The sequence below is a fragment of the Medicago sativa genome, chromosome 1 (assembly GCF_051527215.1).
Source record: "Medicago sativa cultivar Bolivia chromosome 1, Bolivia_mono, whole genome shotgun sequence".
Classification (NCBI taxonomy): domain Eukaryota; kingdom Viridiplantae; phylum Streptophyta; class Magnoliopsida; order Fabales; family Fabaceae; genus Medicago; species Medicago sativa.
In genome coordinates, this window is record NC_140749.1 from 65,765,577 (window position 1) to 65,790,703 (window position 25,127).

The 25,127-nt window shown below is 34.9% G+C and overlaps 2 protein-coding genes across 4 annotated transcripts; one reads left to right on the forward strand and one right to left on the reverse strand.

Annotated features, from left to right (window-relative positions):
* Window positions 1–1,273: 1,273 nt before the first annotated feature.
* On the forward strand, window positions 1,274–15,341 carry LOC146956490 (uncharacterized). Of its 2 annotated transcripts, none has more exons than XM_085729119.1 (20): window positions 1,274–1,701; window positions 1,997–2,261; window positions 2,755–2,860; window positions 2,955–3,096; window positions 3,300–3,561; window positions 3,852–4,219; window positions 5,307–5,380; window positions 5,962–6,115; window positions 6,245–6,437; window positions 6,688–6,880; window positions 8,779–9,225; window positions 10,176–10,233; window positions 10,763–10,850; window positions 12,120–12,194; window positions 12,291–12,374; window positions 12,506–12,649; window positions 12,981–13,062; window positions 14,033–14,115; window positions 14,219–14,273; window positions 14,655–15,341. In XM_085729119.1, exons 1-20 carry the CDS (start codon window positions 1,425–1,427, stop codon window positions 14,718–14,720), a joined length of 3,216 nt encoding a protein of 1,071 aa, XP_085585245.1. In that variant the 5' UTR covers window positions 1,274–1,424; the 3' UTR covers window positions 14,721–15,341. The 2 variants fall into 2 exon arrangements, with proteins under 2 accessions (XP_085585245.1, XP_085585248.1); XM_085729122.1 differs by having other exon boundaries at window positions 6,248–6,437.
* Window positions 15,342–17,545: 2,204 nt separating this feature from the next.
* Window positions 17,546–22,960, reverse strand: EOL1 (ETO1-like 1). Of its 2 annotated transcripts, none has more exons than XR_015020186.1 (5): window positions 22,169–22,960; window positions 20,361–22,070; window positions 19,085–19,371; window positions 18,126–18,435; window positions 17,546–18,027 (listed from the first exon to the last, which is right to left on the reverse strand). XR_015020186.1 is itself a non-coding variant. In XM_085729127.1 (5 exons), exons 1-5 carry the CDS (start codon window positions 22,294–22,296, stop codon window positions 17,807–17,809), a joined length of 2,661 nt encoding a protein of 886 aa, XP_085585253.1. In that variant the 5' UTR covers window positions 22,297–22,960; the 3' UTR covers window positions 17,546–17,806. The 2 variants fall into 2 exon arrangements, 1 of the variants encoding a protein (XP_085585253.1); XM_085729127.1 differs by having other exon boundaries at window positions 19,080–19,371.
* Window positions 22,961–25,127: the final 2,167 nt, after the last annotated feature.

Sequence of the window (25,127 nt, forward strand, 5' to 3'; positions counted from 1 at the left end):
TTCTTTTGAACTTAATCTTACTGCACTGCCAACTGACAAGTTTCAATTGACAGAGGAGCATGATCAAGCACAAAACAACATCTTAGAGGTGCATTCCCTTACGTCTCACTCATCCTATACAAAGGAATTCAATATGAAAACATATATAGTTGATTCCGTAAAATACATGTTGTGTTCTCTTCATTATTTGACTTTTCAAAGAATCTTGCAAATCTCTACACTAAGTATAAGACACTTCAATGCCGACATAGTCAGCAAACTAATTAGAATTAAACTTAATTTCCAACAAAATAAAGGCACTACATAATAATGAAAAACCTAATCATAATCTTCTGGTTATGGCATAATCAAACTCTTGAGAATATCTTAAGGCGATCTGAGCAACGGAACATACATATCAATCCACGTGAACATGATGTGTTGACAAAAAATCGAGAACATGCTCCTCACGTCGTCGTCATTCGTTAATTCTAGCCGACTGATAGTCTCCCCTCGTCGAACGTTGGACGTTCATACCAAACATATTTCACTCTCCTTATGTCTTTGAGGTTGAGTCATTGGTTGATTTCATTCAGTTGATCCTTCAGACCTTATAACGTGACATTAATGTACCGAACCTTGAACAACTGAGGATTTCCACCGTTCAAGCGTATGCAAACACTGAACAAATATGTCATTGTTTCAGATCTACACCATAAAAAATTAAACAATCAATGAAAAACTCATTCAAACATTTCATCAAACACTTGAAGTGCAAATTATACATAACCCCTAAAACTCATAACTACAACATAAACATGCAAATATCTAAACAATTAAGCAATATAAGTCATTTACATGTAAACATTGTATCATTTCTTACCAAAAAAATTAAAATTTAAACAAACCCTAAAACTAAAAAAATCTAATTTAAGAGGAAAAATCTAACATATAAACATATTTGGTTAATGGTGTTTGATTATGAAAAATTACTTGTTATTGGAGTGTTGTTTGATTTAAACCTGAAGGAATTTTAAATTTGGGTGATTTGAGAGAGATTTTGGAGATTTGAGATGTGAAAGAGGAAATGAGTTGTTATCTGGTCTTTAAAAGGACATGTAGCGTGACTTAACTCATGCAAGTGTATAACCCAGCGTGACTTAAGACACACTGTGTTTAACACCTGCGTCACGCTGGGGGCATTTTCGGAATCACAGTTGGGAGTGAGCAAAACGTGATAGGAGAAGAGCAATATTCAATTAATTTTAAAGAATTTGTTTTTTTCCATCCAAACACGGCACTCAACAGAACAAATACTGGCGCGGATACCATTTGGTTTGGCGCAATCGGAAAATCTGATCCTAACGGTAATCATTCCTCACTTTTCAGCATAGAGTGTGCTGCAATGAAAATCATTCCTCAATTTTCAGTTCCTCATCCCAAACATGATTAGAAAGCACTTCTTCATCGCGTTAGGGTTTCTCCTCCTCTCCGCAACAATCCCCTTCACTCACGCCGAATCATCCACATGCTTAACCGTTTACAAACACGGTGGCGCTCCGGCGGTGTTCCAATCCCCAAAATGCCCCCGCTGGAACCTCTTCGATCACAATTCTCGTCCTCAATCCACCACTCGTTGCCACTCCGCAATGCTCCAAGGTCGAAGAAAATCTCAAGAGGATCGCACTCTCTGCGTCCTCGATCTTCGCATTCCATTTCCCGGTAAACTATTTATTTGACGTAATAGTTAATTACAGTAATCAGTTATAGTTAAGTTTCATCGGAAGAGTTAGTTACGATAATTCGTCACAGTGATTAGATAAGTTTCATAATATAGTTAATTACAATAATCAGTTACACTAGTTAGTTGAGTTTCATTGGAAGAGTTAGTTACAATAATTAATTACTGTAATTAGATAAATTTCACAATAATTAGTTACAATAATTAGTTACAGTGGTTAGTTAAGTTTTGTTCGCAAGAGTTAGTTATAATTTTATGTGTTTGATGTTTGATTAGGTGCAATGGGGATTAAGGAAGTTGTGGTTGGGATTGTGGCGGTTTTCGATGGTCATAACGGTGCGGAAGCTAGTGAGATGGCGTCAAAATTATTGATGGAGTATTTTGTTCTTCATACTTATTTTCTTCTTGATGCTACGTATTCTGTTATATCGAAAGCTTCGACAGGAACATTGCTTCATGGGAAAGATCATGATCATGTAAACGTATTGCATAGACGGAAAGAGATGTTAGGTTGGCAATTGAATGAACTGCATTCTGAAAGGTGCTTTTGCAATTGCATCTATAGTTTTAGTTTTTGTTAATAGATAATTGGTGAAAGGTGTTTCTGTATATCTAGTATTGTTGATCAAAGGTTGAGTATATAGTTTATTATGAAGCACTGACACAAAGACGAACACATCAACTCTAGTAATAATTTGAGAAAATAACATAATTGAATGTAATCACATGTGTAAGTGTCGGACTCCGAACTTGCGTTCGATCAGAAGCATCAGTGCTACAGTGTTTATTATGAATGATTGGTTTTATGTAGAGCTGTGAATGTCAGTGACATGTTAGTGCTTTTCTAATAATGAATGTGTGTCAGTTAGAAATGCGTAATCAGGTACATAGCGTTTTGAATGTCAATTATGAATGATTGTTTTGTTGGTGTACAAGTGTGCTAAGTGTTTCAGTTTTCAAACAGCATTTAGTTTTACATTAATTCCATTTCTCACATTTGTATGTCTATATCTCAACTAAAAAAACCTTTCCAGGTTGCAGAATACATTTTCTGCTAATTTTGATGATTCTTTTCACTTGAAAATTTTGAAAGAAGCATTGTTGAGAGCAATTCATGATATTGATGAAAAGTTTTCTGAGGTAAGTTTGACTTTCTGTTCAATTTTACAAAAACTTCATTTGGTACTTTTTTGTATGTGTTCTTGTACTGACATCTTTCAATTAAACTATGAAGGAAGCCTCTAGGAATAACCTTCATTCAGGATCTACAGCAACAGTTGTATTGGTTGCAGATGATAAAATTTTGGTTGCCAATATTGGAGACTCCAAGGCTTTCTTGTGCTCTGAAAATTTTCAGTCTCCTAAGGAGGCTAAAGGTGAGAAAGATTATAAAATATAACCAAACTTCCATTGTTAAAAGATATAAGTTTATCATGGCAATATTAGGATATTGTATGTTATTCTTTTGTCTAAATATATCAGTATTATATAATGCGTGGTTATGATAATGTGACCAGCATACTTTTTATTGAAATGAAACACGACTATAAGGTTGTTAATTTCAATTTTTTGTTTGTAGCCTCTTTATTAAAGCTATATAGGCAGACAGAGCGTGATGGTTCTGTTTCTGTGTGGGATCGTGAAAAGTACAGATTAGCTTCTTCCCAAGGGCTCACTAATTTTGCCGTAAAGGAATTGACTAGGGATCATCATCCAGACAGAGAGGATGAAAGAACTCGTGTGGAAGCTGCTGGTGGTCAAGTTCTAAATTGGGGCGGTTTGCCTCGCGTAAATGGTCAGTTGGCTATAACACGAGCTATTGGCGACGTGTTCTTTAAAAGGTAGGTTCGGCGGAAATCATTTTCATAAACTCCAAGCCAATATCAACTTATCAAGTGTATCTGCAGCCTTATGTCATGTGCAAGGCGGTTCGTGTTTAGATACAAATTTAAACCAAGTCTCATTCTTAAATTAAGATTAAATTGCAAAATGGTAGGGAAGGACACGTGCTTTCTTCAAAACCAAAGCACTAATGCGTGTGGGGCTAATAATTTAAAATTTCAGGGTAACTGGTTTCTTAACAATTATGTGTTGAAATTGTAACACTTTTCTCATAATGAACTTTCAACAGTTATGGAGTTGTATCTGCACCAGAAGTGACTGATTGGCAGCCTTTAACTGCTAACGATAGCTACTTGGTGGCTGCATCTGATGGAGTCTTTGAGAAGTTGAGTGTGCAAGATGTCTGTGATTTGTTGTGGGAAGTACACCGTTTATGTGACATGAGATCAGATTGCACCTCTTCATCTTCTTATTCATTAGCAGATTTTATTATTAATACTGCCTTAAAAAAGGGCAGTATGGACAATATGGCAGCAGTTGTTGTTCCTCTGGAATCTTTCAAATCTTCTGCTAACTCGCTTAGAAGAAGCTACACTGAAAACGAGGATGCAGGTTTCCCATTATTTGGTCTGCAGGAATCTGCTTACAGAAGCTCAGGTATGTTTCATGGGTTTAAACAATGAGCTTCATATGTAGAGTTCAAGATACATTACCTCAAGATTTCCTCCCTATGATGATTGCTAATGCATATCAGTTTATACATAATGAATTGAATGTATATGGTATAATCAACAAGGTTTGGTTCATTTTTTCTCATTTAACAGGAAATTAATGTATATACTATTACTCTGACCTCTCCTGCAGTTTTCAAATCCTTTGCTTCACTGCACGAATTACCCCCATGTTATAATTATTCCATATGCCTACTGCTCCTTCACACAAACTTTAAAATTTTACTCGGATGAGTTTTCTAAGTATCACAAACTTCAAGTAAAGTCAATTTTTAAAAAAGGAAAATTATTAAGAGGAAAAATATTACGAAGATAAAGAAGGATGATCCTAACTCCTAAGCAAAACAATATAAAAAAAATAAAGAAAAAAGCCAAAATATATTCTAGCAGTAACAGTTAGGGAAGAACTTAAGAACACGGGAGCGTGGCAGTAGCAATTGGGGAAAAAAGCACACAAGAAGTAGGGTATATGACTGGCTGACAGTCACGGGAATACCTAAAGAAGATAGGGGGAAAAACATGAAAGGATGGAACTTTGGATTCAAAGACGGGTACTCTTAAAAAAAGCTCAGTAAAAGCTATCAAGAAGGTCCTCCCAACACCTTTTTAAAAGATCCTTTTATTTAGTTTTGCATCTAAGAAAGAGATAAATCTTTGGCCCAGCTTCGTTAAGGAGAAGAGATGCAAAAAGAAAAAAAAGGTCAGGCCGAACAAGCTCTGTGTGACATGTGCACAGAGATGCACATAATAGGCATGCTATATGTGCTCATTTTACTTATCGACGCAGTGTTACAAAATTATCTTTTCTAGATGCTACATTTGGTGTTCATTTGTATGTAACAATTGCTTATGTGATGTTTAAATTCAATGAAAAAAAAAAATTTTATCCAAGTTCTATGCTCGGACAGAAACTTAAATGATCACTAAATTTATTTAATCTGGTTGTTCCCTTATGTAGCTCGTGTTTTTTTATTGATTCTTATCAACTAATTTATTATTTGGAACTTACTCAGCCAATGGTATCACCTCTGATCGATTGCACCTGGAGCACCCTAATCTGCCAGATACCAAGTTTAAGCGAATAATGGTATGGCTGAAAGCCATCAGATTTATTATTGCTGATGTCTTTATTATTTTGTTTATGTCATAAATTGAATGTTTCTATGAAATTCAGGAATGCATTGATTTTTAAGAGCAAACTAATTGTATTTTGTCAATTTTAATAAAACTCTTGTATGATGACAATATATTGTTTGGTGGTGGGGTGCATAAATAGTAGGCAAAAAAGTTGTATTCTTTATTTGAGACTAGGCAACAAAGTTTTTCTATGCACATAATTTGATTATTAATTTCTCATTTTTCCACTTTCTTTGTGATGAAATGTAATTTTTGGCCGATTTATCAGCATTTTTGGTTGAAACCAAACCAGTTAATCTATTGCCAAAAAGCAGTTATTTTTCTTTTGAAGTCCCATTTTTCACTGAGATACAGGTGTAAATTTTCAATTTTTGGGAATTTAATATCTTTATGTGTGTCCGCAAAACCAAATTTTCATCCTTGTCTATATGTTCTTTTAATATCATAATAAGTCATTGCACTTTGAAACAGAGAGATCCCTCTGATCAAAATTAATCTGAATAAATTCCTTTTGGTTTCCTTTTATGATAGGTTGAAGTGAAACATGGTGATTTTGGGTGTTTTTATTTATCAGAAAATCTTGGTGATTTGGTGGATTCTAAGTGGCTTGCCAAAAAAGATGACTGGGAAGACTATTTGTATGAACTACCCCAGCCTATACCAGATGCCCTTCATCAACAAGCTGGTAAGCGAAAATGTGATGCTATCTCTCATTATGTAATCTTTATGCACTTTTTAAGTTTATCTTAACTTACTGTCCTTATCTTACATTTTAGTTGACGATCAAATATACTTTGGTCGGTTCCTTTTTCAGTAGTAGATGGCCCTGTAATTTTGTACAACGACCAAAACTTCTGTTTTCACCTGAGTTCAACTATCAATGAAGCCAATGACCAATGCATTAATCCTGAAGGCTTTGCCAGTTTTATTGGTCTTCTTGAATCAATTCCTTTACATGATACTGGTTCAGATAACAGGTCTTCTGATTATTCAATGCCTGATTCAAGGTAAATTTATCTGCTTTCAGTTTCTATGCAGTGATACATCTATAAGCCGATATATGGTTGCTAGTAAAAGACACAGGCAGTATCTCGACCAAAAGTTGATATTCCCTTGAGTGTGTTTTATCTGGATGGCCAGTACTATCACTGCCATTACGTGTTGTTGTATGAGTTGAGCTTTTTCCCCTGCAAATTTGATGCTTTAAGTGTATATCTTTAGCCCAACAACTGAGACAATGTGCATTTTGGTGTGCAGGTATGTATTAAAGAGGAGTTTTGGTCGTGGATCATATGGTGAAGTATGGTTGGCTTTTCATTGGAATTGTAACCAAGGTAATATTACTGCAAAAATGAGCAAGGGTGACAATAATAGAAACAGCAGCTCAAGTAATCCTGAGTGTCAGGATGGTCCTTCTAACTACACCCTGTACATTTTGAAACGTATAATGGTAATACATTTGAATGAAGCAGAACTATTTTTAATGGTTTCGGTTTATCAGGATCTCTTTGGGTGTCATAAATTCATAATGCATTGTGAATTGTGAGAAAGAAGTATAAACCTATTTTGTTACCACAACATAATTAATATGCAATAATTTTGTCGCCTTGCTGATTTGTACAAATTACGATCTGCACTCCCTGGGCTTTATTTAGAGGCTTGATATGTTTTTTCATCCCTATAAACATTTCTAGAAGTTGCGCATTGTGCGCTATGTGGATTATTTAGCCCAAGAGGGAGCTGCTCGCAGATGTGGAGACAATGGGCGGCCCCCTGGTGCCATGGTCACCCCCAAATTTTTTACTTTACTTAACACCCATATGTCAAACTACATCGAGGTCCCCTCGTAACACCACTCATGACATGATAGACAGATAGGATACAACCACGTCTCTTCTCATTTTTTGTTCTCGCACAACCACCTTGTTCAATTTTTTCTTCCTTTGCTAGACTGCTACTGTGTGTATGTGTTTTTCTGAGTGGTTGTGACTTGTGAGTCCTTTGGTTTCTATCTCTTTTTTGTTATCACTGCTTTTCTTTAAAGTGAGGGTAGCTTTAGTCCTTTCATTTTTGTCTTGGTTTTTCAATAAGTTGTGGCTTCATGGGAAGCTATCCCGCCCATGTTTCTTTATTTTTGTTGCTTCCATTCCTTCTTTTGTCTTTGTTGGTGCTTCTGATAATGCTTTTAATACCTTTTGAATATAAATTTTAAATTTGATTTTAACTTTAACTTTGATTTTTAATTTTATTTTGCTTGATTATTTTATTTCTATTTTAGATGACTAATTCAATATAATTTTTAAAAGCAGTACCTTTATTATTTTCCTTCTTTGCCTCCATCGAGTTCAAAGGCTGGCTCTGCCCCCTGACAGCTTGCCTTATTCTATTAATTAATGGAGAATGTTAACCATTAATTAATTTGTCTTTCTTCAGCTTCTGTTGTGCACTTTGGGTCTGGTCCTCCTTTGATCCTTTCTCATTTCTCTCTGAAATTCGCCCAATCAAAAGAAAGGGGGATATGTGCATAGACTTGGTGCTCTGTTAAGAACCATAAGCAAGAAAATAGAAAAAAGTGAAGGAAGATGAGTGGGAAAATTTGTAGTGTCTGTGTCAAATGAAATTGAAATCTGAATTGAGTAACTGAACTGAATACTGTTAGGACTGGTATCTAAATCACTAGGATATACCGAATGTACTTGGATGGTATTGAGGAATCATCCTTGAAACAATGTTCCAAAGAGCAAAGATTATATACACACTGACAGGAAATTGAGCCCCTGCCCTCTCCTTAACCAAGCGGTTCCTTCTAAATAAATTCCTCCCTTAATTCAAATAACAAACTAGTGTATATAGAGTTACATCCATCACGTAATAAAACATAACTGACACAATTAACATATCTGTTCCTAAATAATAGCTACTACCGATAACATAATAACTGCCTAATAATATTTACTAATAAGAGGTTACACGGAAGGCCATTTATGGGGGAGAGAAGGAGAGAAACAGTTACAAATTGTTGAAACAAATTGCAACTGTTAGATTCTGTTAATAAGATAATCTCACCCACTAGAATCTTCTATGGTGAGTAACACGTATGTAAGCTGCATTGTTGTCTGATGAGGTCCAAGGCCCTAGTCCACAATATACAGAACAACACAACGCTATCAACAGAAAACATAAAAGTTAAAACATAACAGAAAGCATAAGCTACACTTATCTCTAAAATGCTCTTTATCTTTTTTGCTTAGACTTTCTAAGGGGAAGTTTTTGTGTTCAGTAGGCACTGTATTTTTATTATACATATGTAAGCAGGTTATACAGATAACTCTTGATTGTACTGAACAGGTAGAGAAAGGGTCTGCTGTGTACTTAAGTGGGCTGAGGGAAAAACATTTTGGAGAAATTTTCTTAAATGCCTCCATGTGCTTTGAAGATGTGCTGTTGGCTGGAAAATCTAACTGCGTATACGAAACATCACAATATGATTCTGAGTATTCGTTTCAAAACAAATTTCGACTGCAAGGAGCCATATATGAAGAAGGTTTGAACCATATTGCAAGATATGTGGAATCTTTTGAGTCCCGGTCCAATGAAATATGGCTTGTATTCAGTTATGAAGGAGTGTCATTGTCAAAACTTTTATATACTGTAGAAGATGCAAACAATACTGCCGAGAACGAAAGACTTGAGCAAGTGAAACAGGTTCGGATACTACGTCCATCAAAGTGGTGGCGTTGGTTGAAAACAACAGAAGAAGGGCAAGAGGAAATGCGCAACCTTATCTGGCAACTGGTATGTCTTCAATGTAGGTTTGTAAGGGGTATTTATGTTATCCATATGGTTCGCTAATATATAACCATGAAAACTACGACAACACAACAACTTCCCTCCCCAATAAGGATTCGACAAAATTAAGTTTCTTGTTTTTACCATCACTGTTGTTATTTTTATTTGTATTTATTGAACATGGTGTTAAACAAAAGTGAGATCAGTGTACCCACCCAATGAATGTGGAAAAGTTAATTTCTTTCTCAAAGGGAGGATACATGGATACAAAAAAGTAAAAGGACACTGTTACTATAAACCTTTTATGAGACCTCGTGTAATAGCTTTGGCTTCTAAGAGATTTGGTCTTTGACATGGTTTCAGAGCCTCCGTCCAAATAATCATAAATTTAATCCTCGCTGCCCCCATTCTTCTTAATTGAGGTAATTTAAGTATAATTAAGATGGCTTGTTAAAAAAAAAAAGTATAAGTAAGATGGGCCTTAGCGTTCCAAGCATCAGGCCCAAAGGATCTTTGTTAAGCAGCTTTTTAGATATAAAACCTTTTATAAGCCTTTGCTAGCTACTTCTTTTAGGAGAGTTGATCCTTGACAAGAATACAATTGCAATATTAGAGCAAGATCAATATCGATCATTTCTGCATATTACATCAAGTGTTTACATCTTAACTGCTTTATGTGCAGCTAAGCATGCACCTTTTCTGTCTGTTTTTTATATATCATAAACCTCTCTGTCTTGTCTTTTCATGTGTATATTCCGTTTTTTTCTTCTTCTTACTTTTAAAAATTGTACTCATAATGTGATCCAAACCGATTCAAACAAGACTGCAAAACGATTCCAAAAACAAACCTAAAACCGAACAAAACTGATTTTACCAATTTTTCTTGAATGCTTTTTGGAACTCTTTCCGATCAAATATCAATTTATTTTTACTAATATTCTCTTTTATTTGCTCAGTTATTGGCACTCAAGTCTTGTCACGACCGCAATATCACACACAGGGATATTAAACCTGGTAAGACATGGGGGTAGTTTGTGGTGCCTAAGGGATGTATGCATGTAGATTTCTAGATAAACACTATTGTTTCATAAAGGATATCAATCATTTGGTACTGCTAAATTTGAAGTCACTTATGTTGAAGCACTTGATGTAAATGCTACGTGGATTGTATTTGTTCAGATGTTAATTTATTTTATGGAAACTGACATGTTGCTATATTTTATAATAGACCCTCTTAATCAACCTGTCTTCATTTTGGGTTTCTAGATTTGCTACAACTAATTAAGCTGAAATCAATTCTGGTGATTCAATAGAATTTTTTTTCTCAAATATGTGGGATCTTTGTCTCACTTTTGTATTTAATGTCTAATTGGTTAAAATACTATTACGATGGCCCTTTTTCTGCGGTCCATAATAAGACTGCAATCTGTGTCCCTCAGATGTATGTATCTGTGAATTTTCTTTTTATTATAATGTATTGTTCAATTGAAAGAACTTGTTTCCTTGTAAAATGTAACTGACTTGAGTTATGTTATTTTTGAAGAGAATATGGTGATATGCTTTGAAGATCCAGAGTCAGGGAGATGCTTGAAAGATGCTCCAACAAAAGTGAATAATTTTTCCACCAAAATGTATGGTGAAGTATTTTAGTATCCTTCTTTTATTCTAACCTTTTTTTTAGAATAAAAAATTGATGGGAAACAATTTAATCTTTTATGCTATATATTTGATGTATAGTTAACTTGCTTCTATTTATAATATGATTTGATCTATTTTGGTTAATCCATATTTTGTGTGCATACTGTGCATTTAGTGTTAACATTATCCTACATAATGAGCAGAAGTAATTTCTTGAACTCTTTGCCCAATGTGTTTCATAGTTTTGGTGTTCGTAAAAGTCTTCCTGCTAATGGATTTCCTCTTTTTAATGTTTGATAATCTAAAATGTTTTTCCTTCTCTTCCCCCACCCCCAACTTTTGAGTTAAGTTGGAGAATGACTGATGGCGGTATATAGTACTTGAACATATATTTCAACTTTCAAGTAAATTACTGCTCTAATCTGAGATATTCAAGAAACCATTTGAATATATATCTTTAAATCCACCAATTTATCTTGATGATCCTCAAAGAATGCCTGTGAACTGCATACCCTTCAAAGGATTGATCTTTTAGCATCTCTACCAGTCAAAGTTGGCCAACTAAGTTGGGCAGTAGGACTTTCCATGATGTTAAAATGTCAAGTCTTGATTTGTTGTTTGCATCAATAAGAGTACCCATCTAGGGACCTCCCTGTCTATGGAAGGGAATCTCTTTCCACTTCTTTCTTACTATTCTTCTTATAATTTAAATTATCTGCAATTTGGATGCACATTTAGTGTTCCTTGGTTTCAGCACATCTATTCATAGTGGGTCTACTGTTAGTTATGTATCAGTGGATCCGGGCATCCGGCCGTCAGTTATGGTGACATTTTGCACGGATGTGCGTTAAGTAGAATTGCAATGCTTGCATGGTTCTTAAAGTATTGAAGTTTTCTTTGATCCTTTCTTACAGTACATTTGGACTTGAGACTTATCCATGTTATCTGGTGCATGAAAATTCTAAATTAATTTCTGATTTCCTGATACAATCTTTAATCCGGGCTTAGTTCAATTGATATCCATGTTTGACTATCTCCTGCTTACATTAAGAAAAAAATTTCTTTATCTGGTTTTTTTGTATATAAATTGATAATCATTGGTTTGAGTCTTCGACAATGATAGCAGTACAACTGGGTTATTGCTTACCTTTAAAATTGGATTTGGCTATCAAATTATTTGCATGTGTGTGTGTATGCGCATGCATATGCATATTTTACTGTTTTGCTTGCTGAATTTGATGTCCTTTTTCTGTTTCTTGTAGGCGTATTATTGACTTTGGAAGTGGAATTGACGAGTTCACAATAAAGCATTTATATGCTTCTACTGGGCCTTCTAGGTATCTTATTGCTCAGTCTAAATACTAGTATTATTTACTTATTTAATTTATTTATATGTGATTTTTGTGATAAACGTGTGCTTTATGTTATTTCAGAGCTGAACAAACTTACGAGTACACACCTCCTGAAGCTTTGCTAAATGCTACATGGTATCAAGGGCCATCAAGCTCAACTTTGAAGTATGTCATATTTTGCATGACTTACGCATCTTGTATTTCTTTTTCTAAAAGATTTTGCATGATTGTTTGGTGGATTTAGATTTTAGACGGTATTACTTGAAAATTTTGAAGCAATCTTTCTGCTATTACAGGTATGACATGTGGAGTGTTGGTGTTGTGATGTTAGAGATGGTCTTAGGGACACCAAATATTTTCCAGATAAATGCTTTAACACGTGCTCTTTTGGATCGGCATCTTGAGGGCTGGAATGAGGGTGTGAAGGAGCTGGCATACAAGTAAGTGTGCCTTTTAGAAGGCTGTAATCATAAGCTTCTTTAATACTGTAAATTTTTGGCCCTCTGACAATAATTTTTTCTCTATAAACCAGAAAGACAGCTAACATTAATTCATGTGGTGCACCAATTTCATAGTGAATGCACTGAGTTATTTATTTATTTTGTTTCCCGAGATGCCTTCTAAGCCAAGATTGCTTGCTGATGGTTTTTAGTAGTAGTTGTAAACTCAACTGTGAATTTGTAGCACAACGCTAGTTCATTCTGAAGACTTGCATATTTGAACCTCTGGAATCTATATTATCGCTATTTATTTTATTAATGTGGCCGACAGACTTAGATCGTTCATGGAATTGTGCATCTTAATCCCTGGGGTTTCTGGCAGCTACTCAAAAAAGTATCACAAAGTGAATCAAGTAAGTTTACCTTCTTAGCCGGGACAGTCTCTGGTTCATGACCTTGTCAAAAGCTAATTATTTTGTTTAAACTTTTTCTCTTCTTAATGTATAACGTTGGTTCACAACTTTTATTTTTATGATGGAAAATGTTTTGTTGTAATAATGTTATAAATGAATTGGTTTGGTTCTGTTGATTCTTCAAAACTGAGCTTGTTTTCAACACAGATAAGTAGTGACTAGAGACAAAGATAATCTCCAAAGTTCAGGTGCTTATTACTTAAGAACTCTCCCAATTCTAATATCCCAAAGATAATAACAGAAGGTAAATATGATTTAGAAAAGGGTTTATCATCGGAGTAAGAAGCCTCTCAGATCTGGAATTTTATAATTCCCCTAAAAGATGGCTGGATGCATATCCCTAGGATTATTTAATGTTTATCAACAACCGTTGTGGCCAGCCCAACATGTCAAAGCTCAAATTTCTTCAAAAAAATAAGATGTCAAAGCTCAAATAACCTTGAGGTTTAAAATGCGTTGAAAAATACAAGACTATTTATATCTTCCTGTTTCTCAATCATTTTGTATGGTTGGCCCTACCTAAACTGCATTACTGATGGAATGATATTGTCTCCAATATTTACCGAGAATTCAATTTATTCAGATATCTATTTAGAAAAATATTTGTTCAACCTAGTCAGAAACATGGACCAAAATCTTGGATTTCATTCCCTTGGGGAAGATTGACTTGAAGCTTTGATTGTCTGTTTCTAGATTAGTCCATTCCAATGGTTCATAGGCCGTGGGGTCAGTAACCTTGCGTTGAGACAAAAGTAACAAATTGTTACTTCCTCACAAAAGCCAACATTGGAGCGCGAAACAAACCATCTCTGTGGTTCACAAACATGCTTTAGTTGTTGGAGACACACTGCCTTCCAACTTCCTTATTTGAATATATTGCCTAATGAAGTTTTCTTTTCTGTCATTATAGGTTGGAGTTTCGCCTGCATCCTGGAAATGCTCTGAAGAATTCTTTTCTAGACAAATTAAGGCTAGAGATCCTCTTAAAATAGGGTTGGCTGGCTAACTTTTTATGCTTTTATCGTGCTATGAAATATATTTAGTCTTCTCCTATGAAGCAGTTGTTCTCTTCATAACATTTTTGTTAGTCTTGCAGTTTTTCAGACATCTGGGCTTTACGGTTAGTGCGCCATCTGCTTATGTGGGACCCGGTAAGTTTCCTGATAACTTTTGATTGTAATTTTGTGATCCTAAAGTTCCATATTTCAAAAAAGTTTGTTCAAAGAAACTATTTAAACTATTTGCCATCCTGGTCTTAGCATTAAAATTTGATTGCCCTGTGTGCAGCTGTACTAAACACTCTAATATCTTAGTAATAGGAGCTTAAGTTTATTTCGCTACAAAGGCTGTTCATTTATTTTAGTTTTTACTGTGTGTGAAGTTCAACAAAACCTCATTTTATCTTCGTTCTATTCACCAAAAGAAAAGAAAAATACTTTATATTCGTTCTTGTCAATCTTTTGGTCAACAACTGCTTTAGTTGGGCAGTGTTGTATCTGATGAAGGTCTCTTACTCTCTTTATATTTTGCAGGAGGATCGGCCAAGTGTTGACGAGGCATTGCGGCATCCCTATTTCCAACCTCCACCAAGAAGATAATTGTGCCCGGTGCTTGCACTGAAAAATTCATACAAGAGGAATTGAAATTTTCTAATTGAATCCTCTACAGCTGCATATGGTGTTGCAGCTGTAACAGCCATTAGATTTAAAAACAACTCCAGGGGTTTCTCTCTAAATCTAAAGGTCCCTGCTACTGAAGCATCACACTGCGGCTATAGGGAATCCAAACACATCACTGAATGCATCTCACTGAGCAGATGCAGATTTTCTTGTGAAAAAGCACAATCAGCTACATTGTGCAAATACATGGCGTTATCAAGCTGACAGTATGCAACTTAAAAAAAAGCTAACGACATGTAGCCAAAATAATGGACTGATGATAGGTACCAAAATAACCGATACGACCAAAAAGAAGAACGAGACTACTTATAGGTGTCAAAATATAGACACCTAACAGGACCAGATGAGCTTTGCATGCTTTGTGTTATATATTGAAACATAGAAAAGCTATATGTATTGTAAGAAAGAACGGGAACAATATCAATGACAGGTTTTGCAAACCATTTGGATTAAATGTTCTGTTCCCTTTTGAAGTCAAAAGAAAATGTTTACGGAATTTTAGTAAGCATGGCTGATTATATGATAAACTGCAATGAACAATGAACAATACCTTTTTTGGTGTTCTTTTTTTGTTTGCTTGAGATAATTAATCGCCTAAGATAGGCTCAGGCTAGGGTGAGAGTATATCATATCTCACCATGGGCAACTTTTAAAAGTTGTTTGATTATGAGGGTCTATAGATCTTATTGAAAGTTGTCTATATCAAATTTTTTTCTTTCATCTTCTCCCTGCTGTTTTCAACCTTTTGATTATTTTTTTTACGGCTCTTTTCAACCTTAATTCTCCCTAATTTCTTCCCCATCTTTCAACCTTGATTATTATTATTTTTATGGCTCTTTTCAACCTTAGTTCTCCCTACTTTCTTCCCCGTCTTTGCCACCGTTTCATCTATGTGACTCCGTTTTTTCTTGCTTTGCGTGCACATGTTTACTTTTTCTCTAGCTTTTAACTGTGAGATCAACTAGTTGAGGAAGCAACTCAAAAACTAACACACGGATATAAATTTATATATTATTTTCTTTTATACATGCAGCTGTCAATTTTGTTATTGAATTTATTCGGTAAAAATAAAATGCTTAACTTGTAAAAATTAATACAAGGGATTCAGTATGATCTGAATTTAATTAAATTATTAATGTCTGATTTGAAGCAGTAGTTTGGCGGTGTTATGTGATTGTAATTAGAGATTTCGATTGAATTTACCTTATATTCTATGATTTCACCGTCATTGAACTAAAAGATTTAGAGAGTTAAAGATTCAAGGTTCAAATTCTGACAACTAGTATGACAATTAATATACTAACATTTACCAATAAAAGAAAACCAGAGAAGGCAAGAAGGATGTACAGTGGGTAGAGAAAATGAAGACAAATATAATGATGGAGAAGAGAGGAACAAGGACAATCATCAATGAATGGGTTGTTAAGATGTGCACCGTGGATGATATTAGAGGCTCATCCACTCTAGAAGCCGCCAATAAGATATCACTATCCTTAGTTCTAGTGACTTGTCGTTAATTATAATTCATCTCATTTTATTTCTTTTTGTTCTGCTCCCATATTACAAACAGTACACAAATTACCAGAGAAACGTGAACTAATGCTTGTGAAGCAGAGAAGTTAGCAAACTTGTTAATACCCTTCCTATCACCAAGAGCCTGCAGCAAAACCGGTTAGAGTTGTTGCCAATCAGTTGGATTGCATTTTGCATAGAAAGAATAAAGTCAAATACAATGATATAACTTGCACACCAAATCTTTAAGCAATATCCTCAACCTAAGATAGTGAAGAATGTTAGACTTTCAAGGAACAACCGTAATAAGTAGAGCCAAAACAAAAGGAAATAAACAACTCACTTAACAGTTAGCATCACCATTCCAATAGCAAAAACGACATCTTCATTTGTGTGATGGCCGTCAATATGTATGCCACCTGTAGCCTTTACATATACATCAAACAGTCTATGTGAAGCAAGTTGCTGAAAAATCAAAACCAAGTTTGTTAGCATAAATGGTGTATCCATTCAACAATTTTAACTTGCAATTCCATACAGTCTTCTATGACTAGTTTTCAAGTTAGAAAGGACACAACTAAAATCAAAAACTCTTATCAGTATTCCGTACAATCAGGTTCTTATAATTCTGATGTTTTCAAGTAGATACTAGATAGATTCTTTTATAGACAGACACACCATTTATTCCAAGTGCATGATGCTCAGTATTCTACTATAACAAGAACTCATAATGGAATAACAAGAACTCGGATTGGTTGTGCAACAATTGAAGTCTCGTGTTAAAAAGGCGACAGATAACAAGGATGGGGCATACTAAAAACTATGTAGCACTGACAAAGATGGGATATACTAAAAACTATGTAGCACTGACACTTCATATTGAACGTACACATGTTGGTGTCAGGCATGAAAAGTTAGGTCGTCTCAGGTGTTTGTTAAATGTTAATGCTTCGTAGATAAAAAGTAATGGAAGCGTAATAGTAATTGAGTTGAAAATACTGACATCAGGCATGTGGAAAGAAATTCAAGATCTAGCATCAGCTACCCCAATTCCATCCATGGTCGCTTATCGATCCTTCAACCTATTCAAGGATTGACCGGATGACAGATTAAATACGACCAAGTTATATCAAACTTTTAAAACTATGTCTAAAAAGAGAGTGGATATCTTATCTTGAAAAGAAGAGGAATACACAAATATGTTTAGATGCGGTAATAAAATACATGTATGGTTGTTGAGGATAAGCCACATATATATCTGGTATTCTTAACACATCTCCAAAGGATAGCAAGAATATAAATTACAAAATTTGGGCATTCCTCTCTTTAGAAAGGAAAATGATATCATGGCATGTTTTCATTACAACAGAGTATACAGATGGCTCTAATCATTCAAATTTAACTATACTTTGCATTTACAAATTTAATTTTCATGACAGCTGATGATTGTACAAATGCTGGTCTCTTCATTCCTCATAGCTCGCAAACTTGACTCATGGTTCGTGGCTATTAACACGCGTATGAAGTTCCAACATTTCTTGGTGGTTTGGGTCCACCGAGAGTGCAGCACGACAGTCTCTTAGCGCACTCAGGACATCCCCCTTGTGTTCATGGAACGCTGCGCGTAGATGTAAGAGGTGCAAATCAGCTTTAAATGCAATAGCTCTAGATAGCTCAGCAATGGCTTCCAGTTCCTTATGGTTGTCCATCAAAACTGCAATCACATTCACCATATATACATATTGTCAAGTACTAGCTGCGATAACATAATTATGATCGAGTACAATTTGCCACTCCAGTAAAAATATCAACCTGCTGCTCGATATCTGTAAGGATACACACGAAGTGGATCTAGTCTAGTCACCATCTCAAGATCTGCCTTTGTGAGTTCACGATCCCCATACTCGGATCTCTTCTCATACGCCGACGCATTGTTTTTTGCCTTCTCGATAAGTTTGGTCATTTCCTTGTAAGCAGCAGCCTTGTCATTTTTTAGAAAATGAACACGCGCAAGACCCTGATGGGCTCGAGTATGGTGGATTTTAAGGGCTTTAATATAGCAATCGGCTGCTTGGTCCAGTTTTCCATGATCAACAAAAACACTTCCAAGATTGTTCAGGGCCTGGTAAATTAAATGGAACAAAATAATACCAAAACTCTTAAGTTAATACTTATTGTATCAAAGGAGCATACTTACCTAGAAATGATGTGATGCTACAAATATAACCAACTTTACAAAGGCTAACAAGTTTATTGGTATTAATGCATTCTGCCAAGGCCTCGTTTGCTTTGTGAAAACATTTTCTATTTTTATTTCTTAAAATTTGTGCTAGTTTTACTTGTTAACAAGGAGAAAAGAGACTCTAGAAGTGAACAATTGTCTTGCATTTCTGAAAACAATGAAAATGTCGAGAACTATTTTCATTAGTTTTGGAATGCATCCTCCCTAGCTAGCACTTCCTCTTCTCTCCATCACATTGACTGACTTCGTAAGTCTCCCATCTTCTTATTAGCAAGTTAAAATAAAAATACAATTCTACAAAATTGTCATAAATTCCTTATACCCCTGCATGTTATCTTACCACAAAATTGGTGTTACCTAAAGCCTACACATCAGAACTTCTACAAAATTACCAATAACTGCTAATAAATTTCGGTAAAATCATTTCTTTTTACAAACGTAAGTTTGTACTTAACCTGTGTGTGGTAACTGATTGTTGATTAGAGAAATATTTCCAGAAGGTGGTACAATAGAAAAAACCGTACCTGACCTTTGCGCAGATTATCAGAAGGACACCTCAAGGCATCTTCGAGAAGTGAAATAACAGTTGAAGAACATATTGAACCAAGACCAGAGTCGGCCAATGCATAGGCCTTTAGGAAAAATGCCTCAAAAGACCTTTTAATGCAAATAGACTCTTCAGCTTTTTGGAGCCCTTCCTCATAATGACCAGTATCATACAAAATCCACCCCTCATATACAAGTCTTTCATGCTCACTTGATGCATGTTGCCAAGCTAACTGTAAACTCCGCATAGCTGCCTCAGGACAGTTTAGCCTAAATCATATAAATGTCAGATTCATTTACTCCATGGCATACAAAAGTTTCAATCAGTATTACAACACATGAAAGAAGATCCTCAAGCAGGAGAATATGCATTTCAAGATGTACTCCAAGACGTAAAGCTTGGATCTCAAAGGAAAATTTTATGATGTGGATTTTTACTCCTTGTGGTTGTTTTGATAGAGAACTGTGAAGTACTTACACAGACACAAACACGGCACTGGCACATAAAAATACACAACAATATTGATTTGAGAAAATAAAAATGATTGAATGTAGCCACATGTATTGGTGTCTGAAACATGCCAGACACTCTTCAAACTTAAGTGTCGGTGCTCTACATAGATACAAGTGAACAAAGAATTCTACACGTACATAACAGGAAGAGGAAAAAAAAAAAAAAACTATTTTTAGGCTTAAATTTACTTTTGATCCCCATATTTGGCTTAAATTAAAGTTTTAGTCCCCCTATTTCTAAAACCGGGTTTTTGGTCACTCTGTTTCACAATTTTCGGGATTTTTTACCACCGCCAAATTTTTAGTCATTTTTGCTGATGTGACAATGAAGTGGCATGTCAAACATGATGACACGCCATTGTCACATCAAAATAGACAGGTCACTTTATTGCCACGTCATTAATGACAATGCCACATCAGCGAAAGAACTCCAGCATTGGGTGCGAGGTGGAAAATCCTGAAAGTTGTGAAACAGGGCAACCTAAAACTCAATTTTAAAAATGGAGGGACTAAAACTTTAATTTAGGAAAAATAGGGGGACCAGAAATGCATCTAAGCCTTATTTTTATTTATCAGCCTTCTTAGTCATGAACTTGCGATACGATACCTACTATATGATTAAATATATGTATACATGAAAAACCAATCAGAACATCCTATTCCCTAAGGTTCAACAGTGGAGTTAAGTAGAATTCAATAACTTTTTACAAGTAATAACAGTTACCACACATTCACTCACATCATACCTGAGGAGAAGCAATGACTGTCTGAAGTATAGAACACCTTTTGCCGCATCAGATTCAAGCATCTGATAAATAACAGATAGAGACTCAATATCATCAACAGCAGACCAACAGTCATATAATTGTGCCCAACAATCTGCCGTCGTCAAATGTTCAACATGCTCAAGCACAAGAGTGCGGAGTTGAGATGCAGCTACGCGCCCCTCAAACATTCTATAACGCGGACACAAAGTAAGAATCGCTTGAACATCACGAAGGGCTGCTTTGTAGTCCTCAAGAGCCAGATATATAAAAAACCGCAGTTCCAAGCATTCTAACGAAAGTTTAAAGCCAAGTATCCGATTAATTTCAGCCAGTGCACCTTGAGAATTCTCTGTCCTCATTAAAGATGCAGCCCTATACATGTAGGGATATACAAGAGTGGGGTCAAGTTCAGTTGCTTTCTCAAGGTCTTTCCATCTCAAATCATCATCACAATATAGTGATCTTTCTTGGTACATCCATCCGAGTCGAGTGACAGGGGAAATGACTGAGCTGATCTTCTCATAAGATAAATCCTTCTCACCTTTTATAGAGTCAAGTCGAGCTAAACCAGTAACAGAATAAACATGGCCATTATTTACAGCGCTCTCAAAAAGACAGCGAGCTTCGTCGTATTCTTTCCGCAAGAGTCTTACACATCCCAAACGATGAAAGGCCAACAGTCTCTGCTTGTTGCTTTCAGCAAAATCAGCTAACCTTTCCAGAAAATGAGCTGTTGTGTCTGAACTAGAGTTAAGGTTCATAGAAACTTCGCTTAAGAAGCAGAAAAGCGCAAATAAACCTTGACCTACCATAACTGCCAACTGCTGCTTATTAGCATGAAGAAATATATCCACCACCCGATTATCGCTCAAGCAGTGAGGAAGATCACGTAAAAGGACTTGTAAACAAGAAGCTGCAAGGACAACTGAGTTCTCATCAAGAGCATATTCCATGAGTTCGATAGCATCTTCTTTGGAAGTAACTAAGGATGCAAGTCTTCTATCACAAGCCTCTTTTAATCTATCACAACAATACTTGTTGGAAAAAACTAATATCTCCAACAGAAGTTTTGGAGAGACTTGTTCGAGTAAACTACCAGTCATACTGAAATAACTTATCGCTCTCATACCCGAAGGAGATATATTGTTTTCAGACAAATCTATAGCCTCAGACGACGATTCCCAGAAATCCCCATTTAACATCGCACGAAACGGCGCTGACAGTTCAGAAAACTTTTGTCTATCACAGACTATCCTCTCATCGCCAATTATAAAAACAACATATTGTGAAGTGTTGTTCCCATTCATCAAAACACTCTCCTGGGAACTTACCTTGACATCAGAAGGAATATGAGACTCCACATCTATCGGCCCATATTCGTTTTGACGTTTACCAGTCAACAAACCAGCAACTAGTTCTTCCCCCTGCTTCTCATATTTCAACCATGCCCCAAATACAATCCTCTCGTGAACAGAACTCGCTCTCCGCCATGCTTCGCGGAGGCTTCTTTGCATCAGTTTAACATCACCAAGGCCTTTAAAAACCTGATATTGAAACAGAAACAGATTTGACTGTTCCTGTGAAGAACATGACTCAAGTTCTTCATGGATTTGAGCTAAAACTTCGACATAATCAACCGGTTTAAAGAACGGTAACACAGGTGGCTGTTGGACCTTGATTAGAGATTCACTATAATAATAATTAACATCAAATCAAACTACTTAATTAAGTAAATTATCTAAAAATTAATCAAAACTAAACATCAAAAAATAAATTAAAAATCTTACATTGATGCAGAAGAGGATTGTGGTGACAATTTGGGAAGCTTCCCTCTTTCAACTTGAAGCCATGATTGTGGATTAAGAGAACTTAAGTGCTCTTCTTTGGATGATTCTCCATTGAAGAAAGTCCTCATAGGGCATAATACACGAAAAAAATCCCAGATCTCCACAACAACAACAACCCTATTATTCAAAATCAACCCTTTACAAATCAGGGTCAAAGAAAAACACAAGCTTCTACCTACTAGTCACATTCCACTATTACCCTCAACCTCAAACTTAAAAATAATCTAAACCCAGAAAGAAAAAACAAAACTTTTTATCATTTTGGTACTTTTTGTCCTACCCTATGAGAAAACAAAAACAATCAACATCAAAATTATCAAAATTACTGTGTTTTTTATACCACAGAAGTAAAAAAATAAAAAATAAGATTAATGGGTTGACAAAATCTGAGTCAAGATTTGTATTCAACAAAAATAGATAAACATTTAATGCTTGTATTGTAGCGTGTTTTGTTTAGCATCAAATAAGGAATATGCAGGAAAGGGTCAAATGGGTACGAAAGTTTTGGCTAGGAAATGAAAAATTGAACAAAAAATTGAATCTGCAGAAAGAAAGAAATGAAGGTTTGAAGATGATAGGAGGATCTAATTTGAAAAATTGAACTTTGTTTTCTGTTTGGTGAAAGGGAAAGTGAATAACTTTTACTTTGATTCTGAGTTCCCACTATCTTTCTGTTGTTGGTGTGTTGGACACCATAGAAGTTGCAGCCACTATTTGTTGGATGTGGACCATACTATAAAAAAAATGGAAAATGTTTATAAGTAGACAAATATTTGATTTATATTTTTTAGAGAAATTTTGTTTTATATTTTTTTTTTTACTATGATATAGATATGAAATTTTCACGCTTAACTTGAATTAACTTTCGATGGGGAGCCTGTGTGGCGGTAAGTTCTCTCTTTTTAATTGGATTTTTTCACATGCAATGAGTCGAAAGTGGAATCTCTAACTACATGTTTAAAGAGTTCAAATCTCTTATCATTTGGATCAATCTATTGATAATTATGATTTTTTGTTGTCAAGTAGTCTAGGCTAGAATTTATCTCCTAAAATTAATAAATGAAGTGTATAAGGTTAGAACCATAATTTCTACATATATTATGCAATGTTTCTATGAGACAAGCTCGCAGAAATAATTGTGATGATTATGTTTTTATTATTGAATTTCTTAGACAATGTTACTTATTAGAATTAGAATTATCTTTAAAACAAAACAAAAAAACATTGAAGTCTGATAAATCAAATGATAAAAAACATAAGTTAAATGTCGACACAAATTAAAATGTAAGCAAAACTAATATGGTTGGGTGTAGTAGAAGGACTAAACTCTAACAATGTGATGAACGAAAACTTAAAAGGAATTTGAAGTTGGTTAAATATTAATATTCGTAAATAAAACTTCATTTAAAATTTACTTTTATTTTTAAATACTTAATCGAATTTCAACAAATATTATTGTGTTCATCTAATTTAAAATCTAGGCAAAAGAAAAATTAAAATTTAGGCTTTGTTTGAGAGTTTGGAGGGGAAGGGAGGGGAGAGCTTTGGGGGGGTTGGAAATATATAGAAAAATGGACAAAAAATTCACATTTTTTGAAAGAACAGTTTTTTAGATAATGATAAACCAATACTTATGATTAATATACTTTTAATTTTAAGAATATTATAACAACATAGATTGAATTTGAAAAATTCATATAAACCCTCCATAACCCCCCAAAACTCTCCCCCAATGCAATTTTTGAGTTCCCCAAATGAGGGGGATTTTTTATTATGAGTAAAAAATTAACTTCCAAAGCCCTCTGCTCTCAATGTCTTCTATTTCTTCCACTTGCTCCTTCCTTTTTTCCAAAACTCTCCCTCCCCCTCCCCACCAAACTCTCAAACAAAAGCCTTAATATCCAGCACATTTTAAATAGAATTATCCGTGACTTATGACAACAAAATAAAACAGAGGCCTTGTCCCTCGGAACAAAAAAAAAAAAACAGAGGCGAAAAAGGTGTAATGAAACAACTTGAAATATCAAAATGAAATTAACAGAAGCATGGCATTGCCAGGTATTACGGAGTCCTTGGCTATGTTTCATTCTCCTAGTCATGTTATTGTCTTTCCGGATAGCTGATATACTCGTAGAAATAAATAAGTTCCTCATATATGATATAGCCTCCAAAATTTATACGAGTATTGATTTAATTTTTTAGAATAGAAATTATTTTAATTTGAAAACTAATTAATTTATAAGAAATGATATTTTGACATTAAAATGTTGATGTGAGATAACCTTTAGTTTTTTTTATTATAAAAGTAAAACGATATTGATTCATTCAAATCAATAGAATACATCAAAAGCAATAACATGATCAACATTGTTAAAAACGTAAAGGGTGAATCTGCGAACAAACTCACAACACCCAAGTCAATGCCTACAAATAATATGATAAAATCAAAATCACCAGAATACTCATTCTTCCGGATCTACAACATTGACGTTCAAATCATGGATTGAATCTCTGAATAACTGAAGTTGACCATTCAATATGAACTAAAGGAACACTGCAATTAGACATGAAATCATACAATGTTGCACAAGACGACAAACAACACAATGTCGCACTCGAACGACGAAATAAATGAAAGGGAAAGAGAACTTATAGAGAAGTTGGAAAATAAATTTATTTTCAAGTTTTTTAGTGAGAGAAAATAAATTTACCCTTTAGTTTTATGTTTTCTTTTTATTTATCAAATGTCTTTTTCAAATGTGTGTAAGTTGTAAAAAGTTATATATATGATGATGATGAAACGACGGTTGGTCGTAGCCATCAGCACCACCTACCAGATATGTCGACTGTCAAGTTTCGGTCAATGCTCTCTGATAGGTGTTGAAGATTGTTGTCTCGA

Bases quoted from the DNA above. Each gene is read 5' to 3' on its own strand.
- LOC146956490 (XM_085729119.1), top strand. From the start codon at position 1,425: ATGATTAGAAAGCACTTCTTCATCGCGTTAGGGTTTCTCCTCCTCTCC. The intron at 10,234-10,762 runs GTAAGACATGGG...TTATTTTTGAAG, and splicing joins ACACAGGGATATTAAACCTG to AGAATATGGTGATATGCTTT. The intron at 14,116-14,218 runs GTTGGCTGGCTA...TTAGTCTTGCAG, and splicing joins AGAGATCCTCTTAAAATAGG to TTTTTCAGACATCTGGGCTT.
- EOL1 (XM_085729127.1), bottom strand. From the start codon at position 22,296: ATGAGGACTTTCTTCAATGGAGAATCATCCAAAGAAGAGCACTTAAGT. The intron at 22,071-22,168 runs GTAAGATTTTTA...TTATTATTATAG, and splicing joins CAATCCTCTTCTGCATCAAT to TGAATCTCTAATCAAGGTCC. The intron at 18,436-19,079 runs GTACGGTTTTTT...TTAATTTACCAG, and splicing joins ATAATCTGCGCAAAGGTCAG to GCCCTGAACAATCTTGGAAG.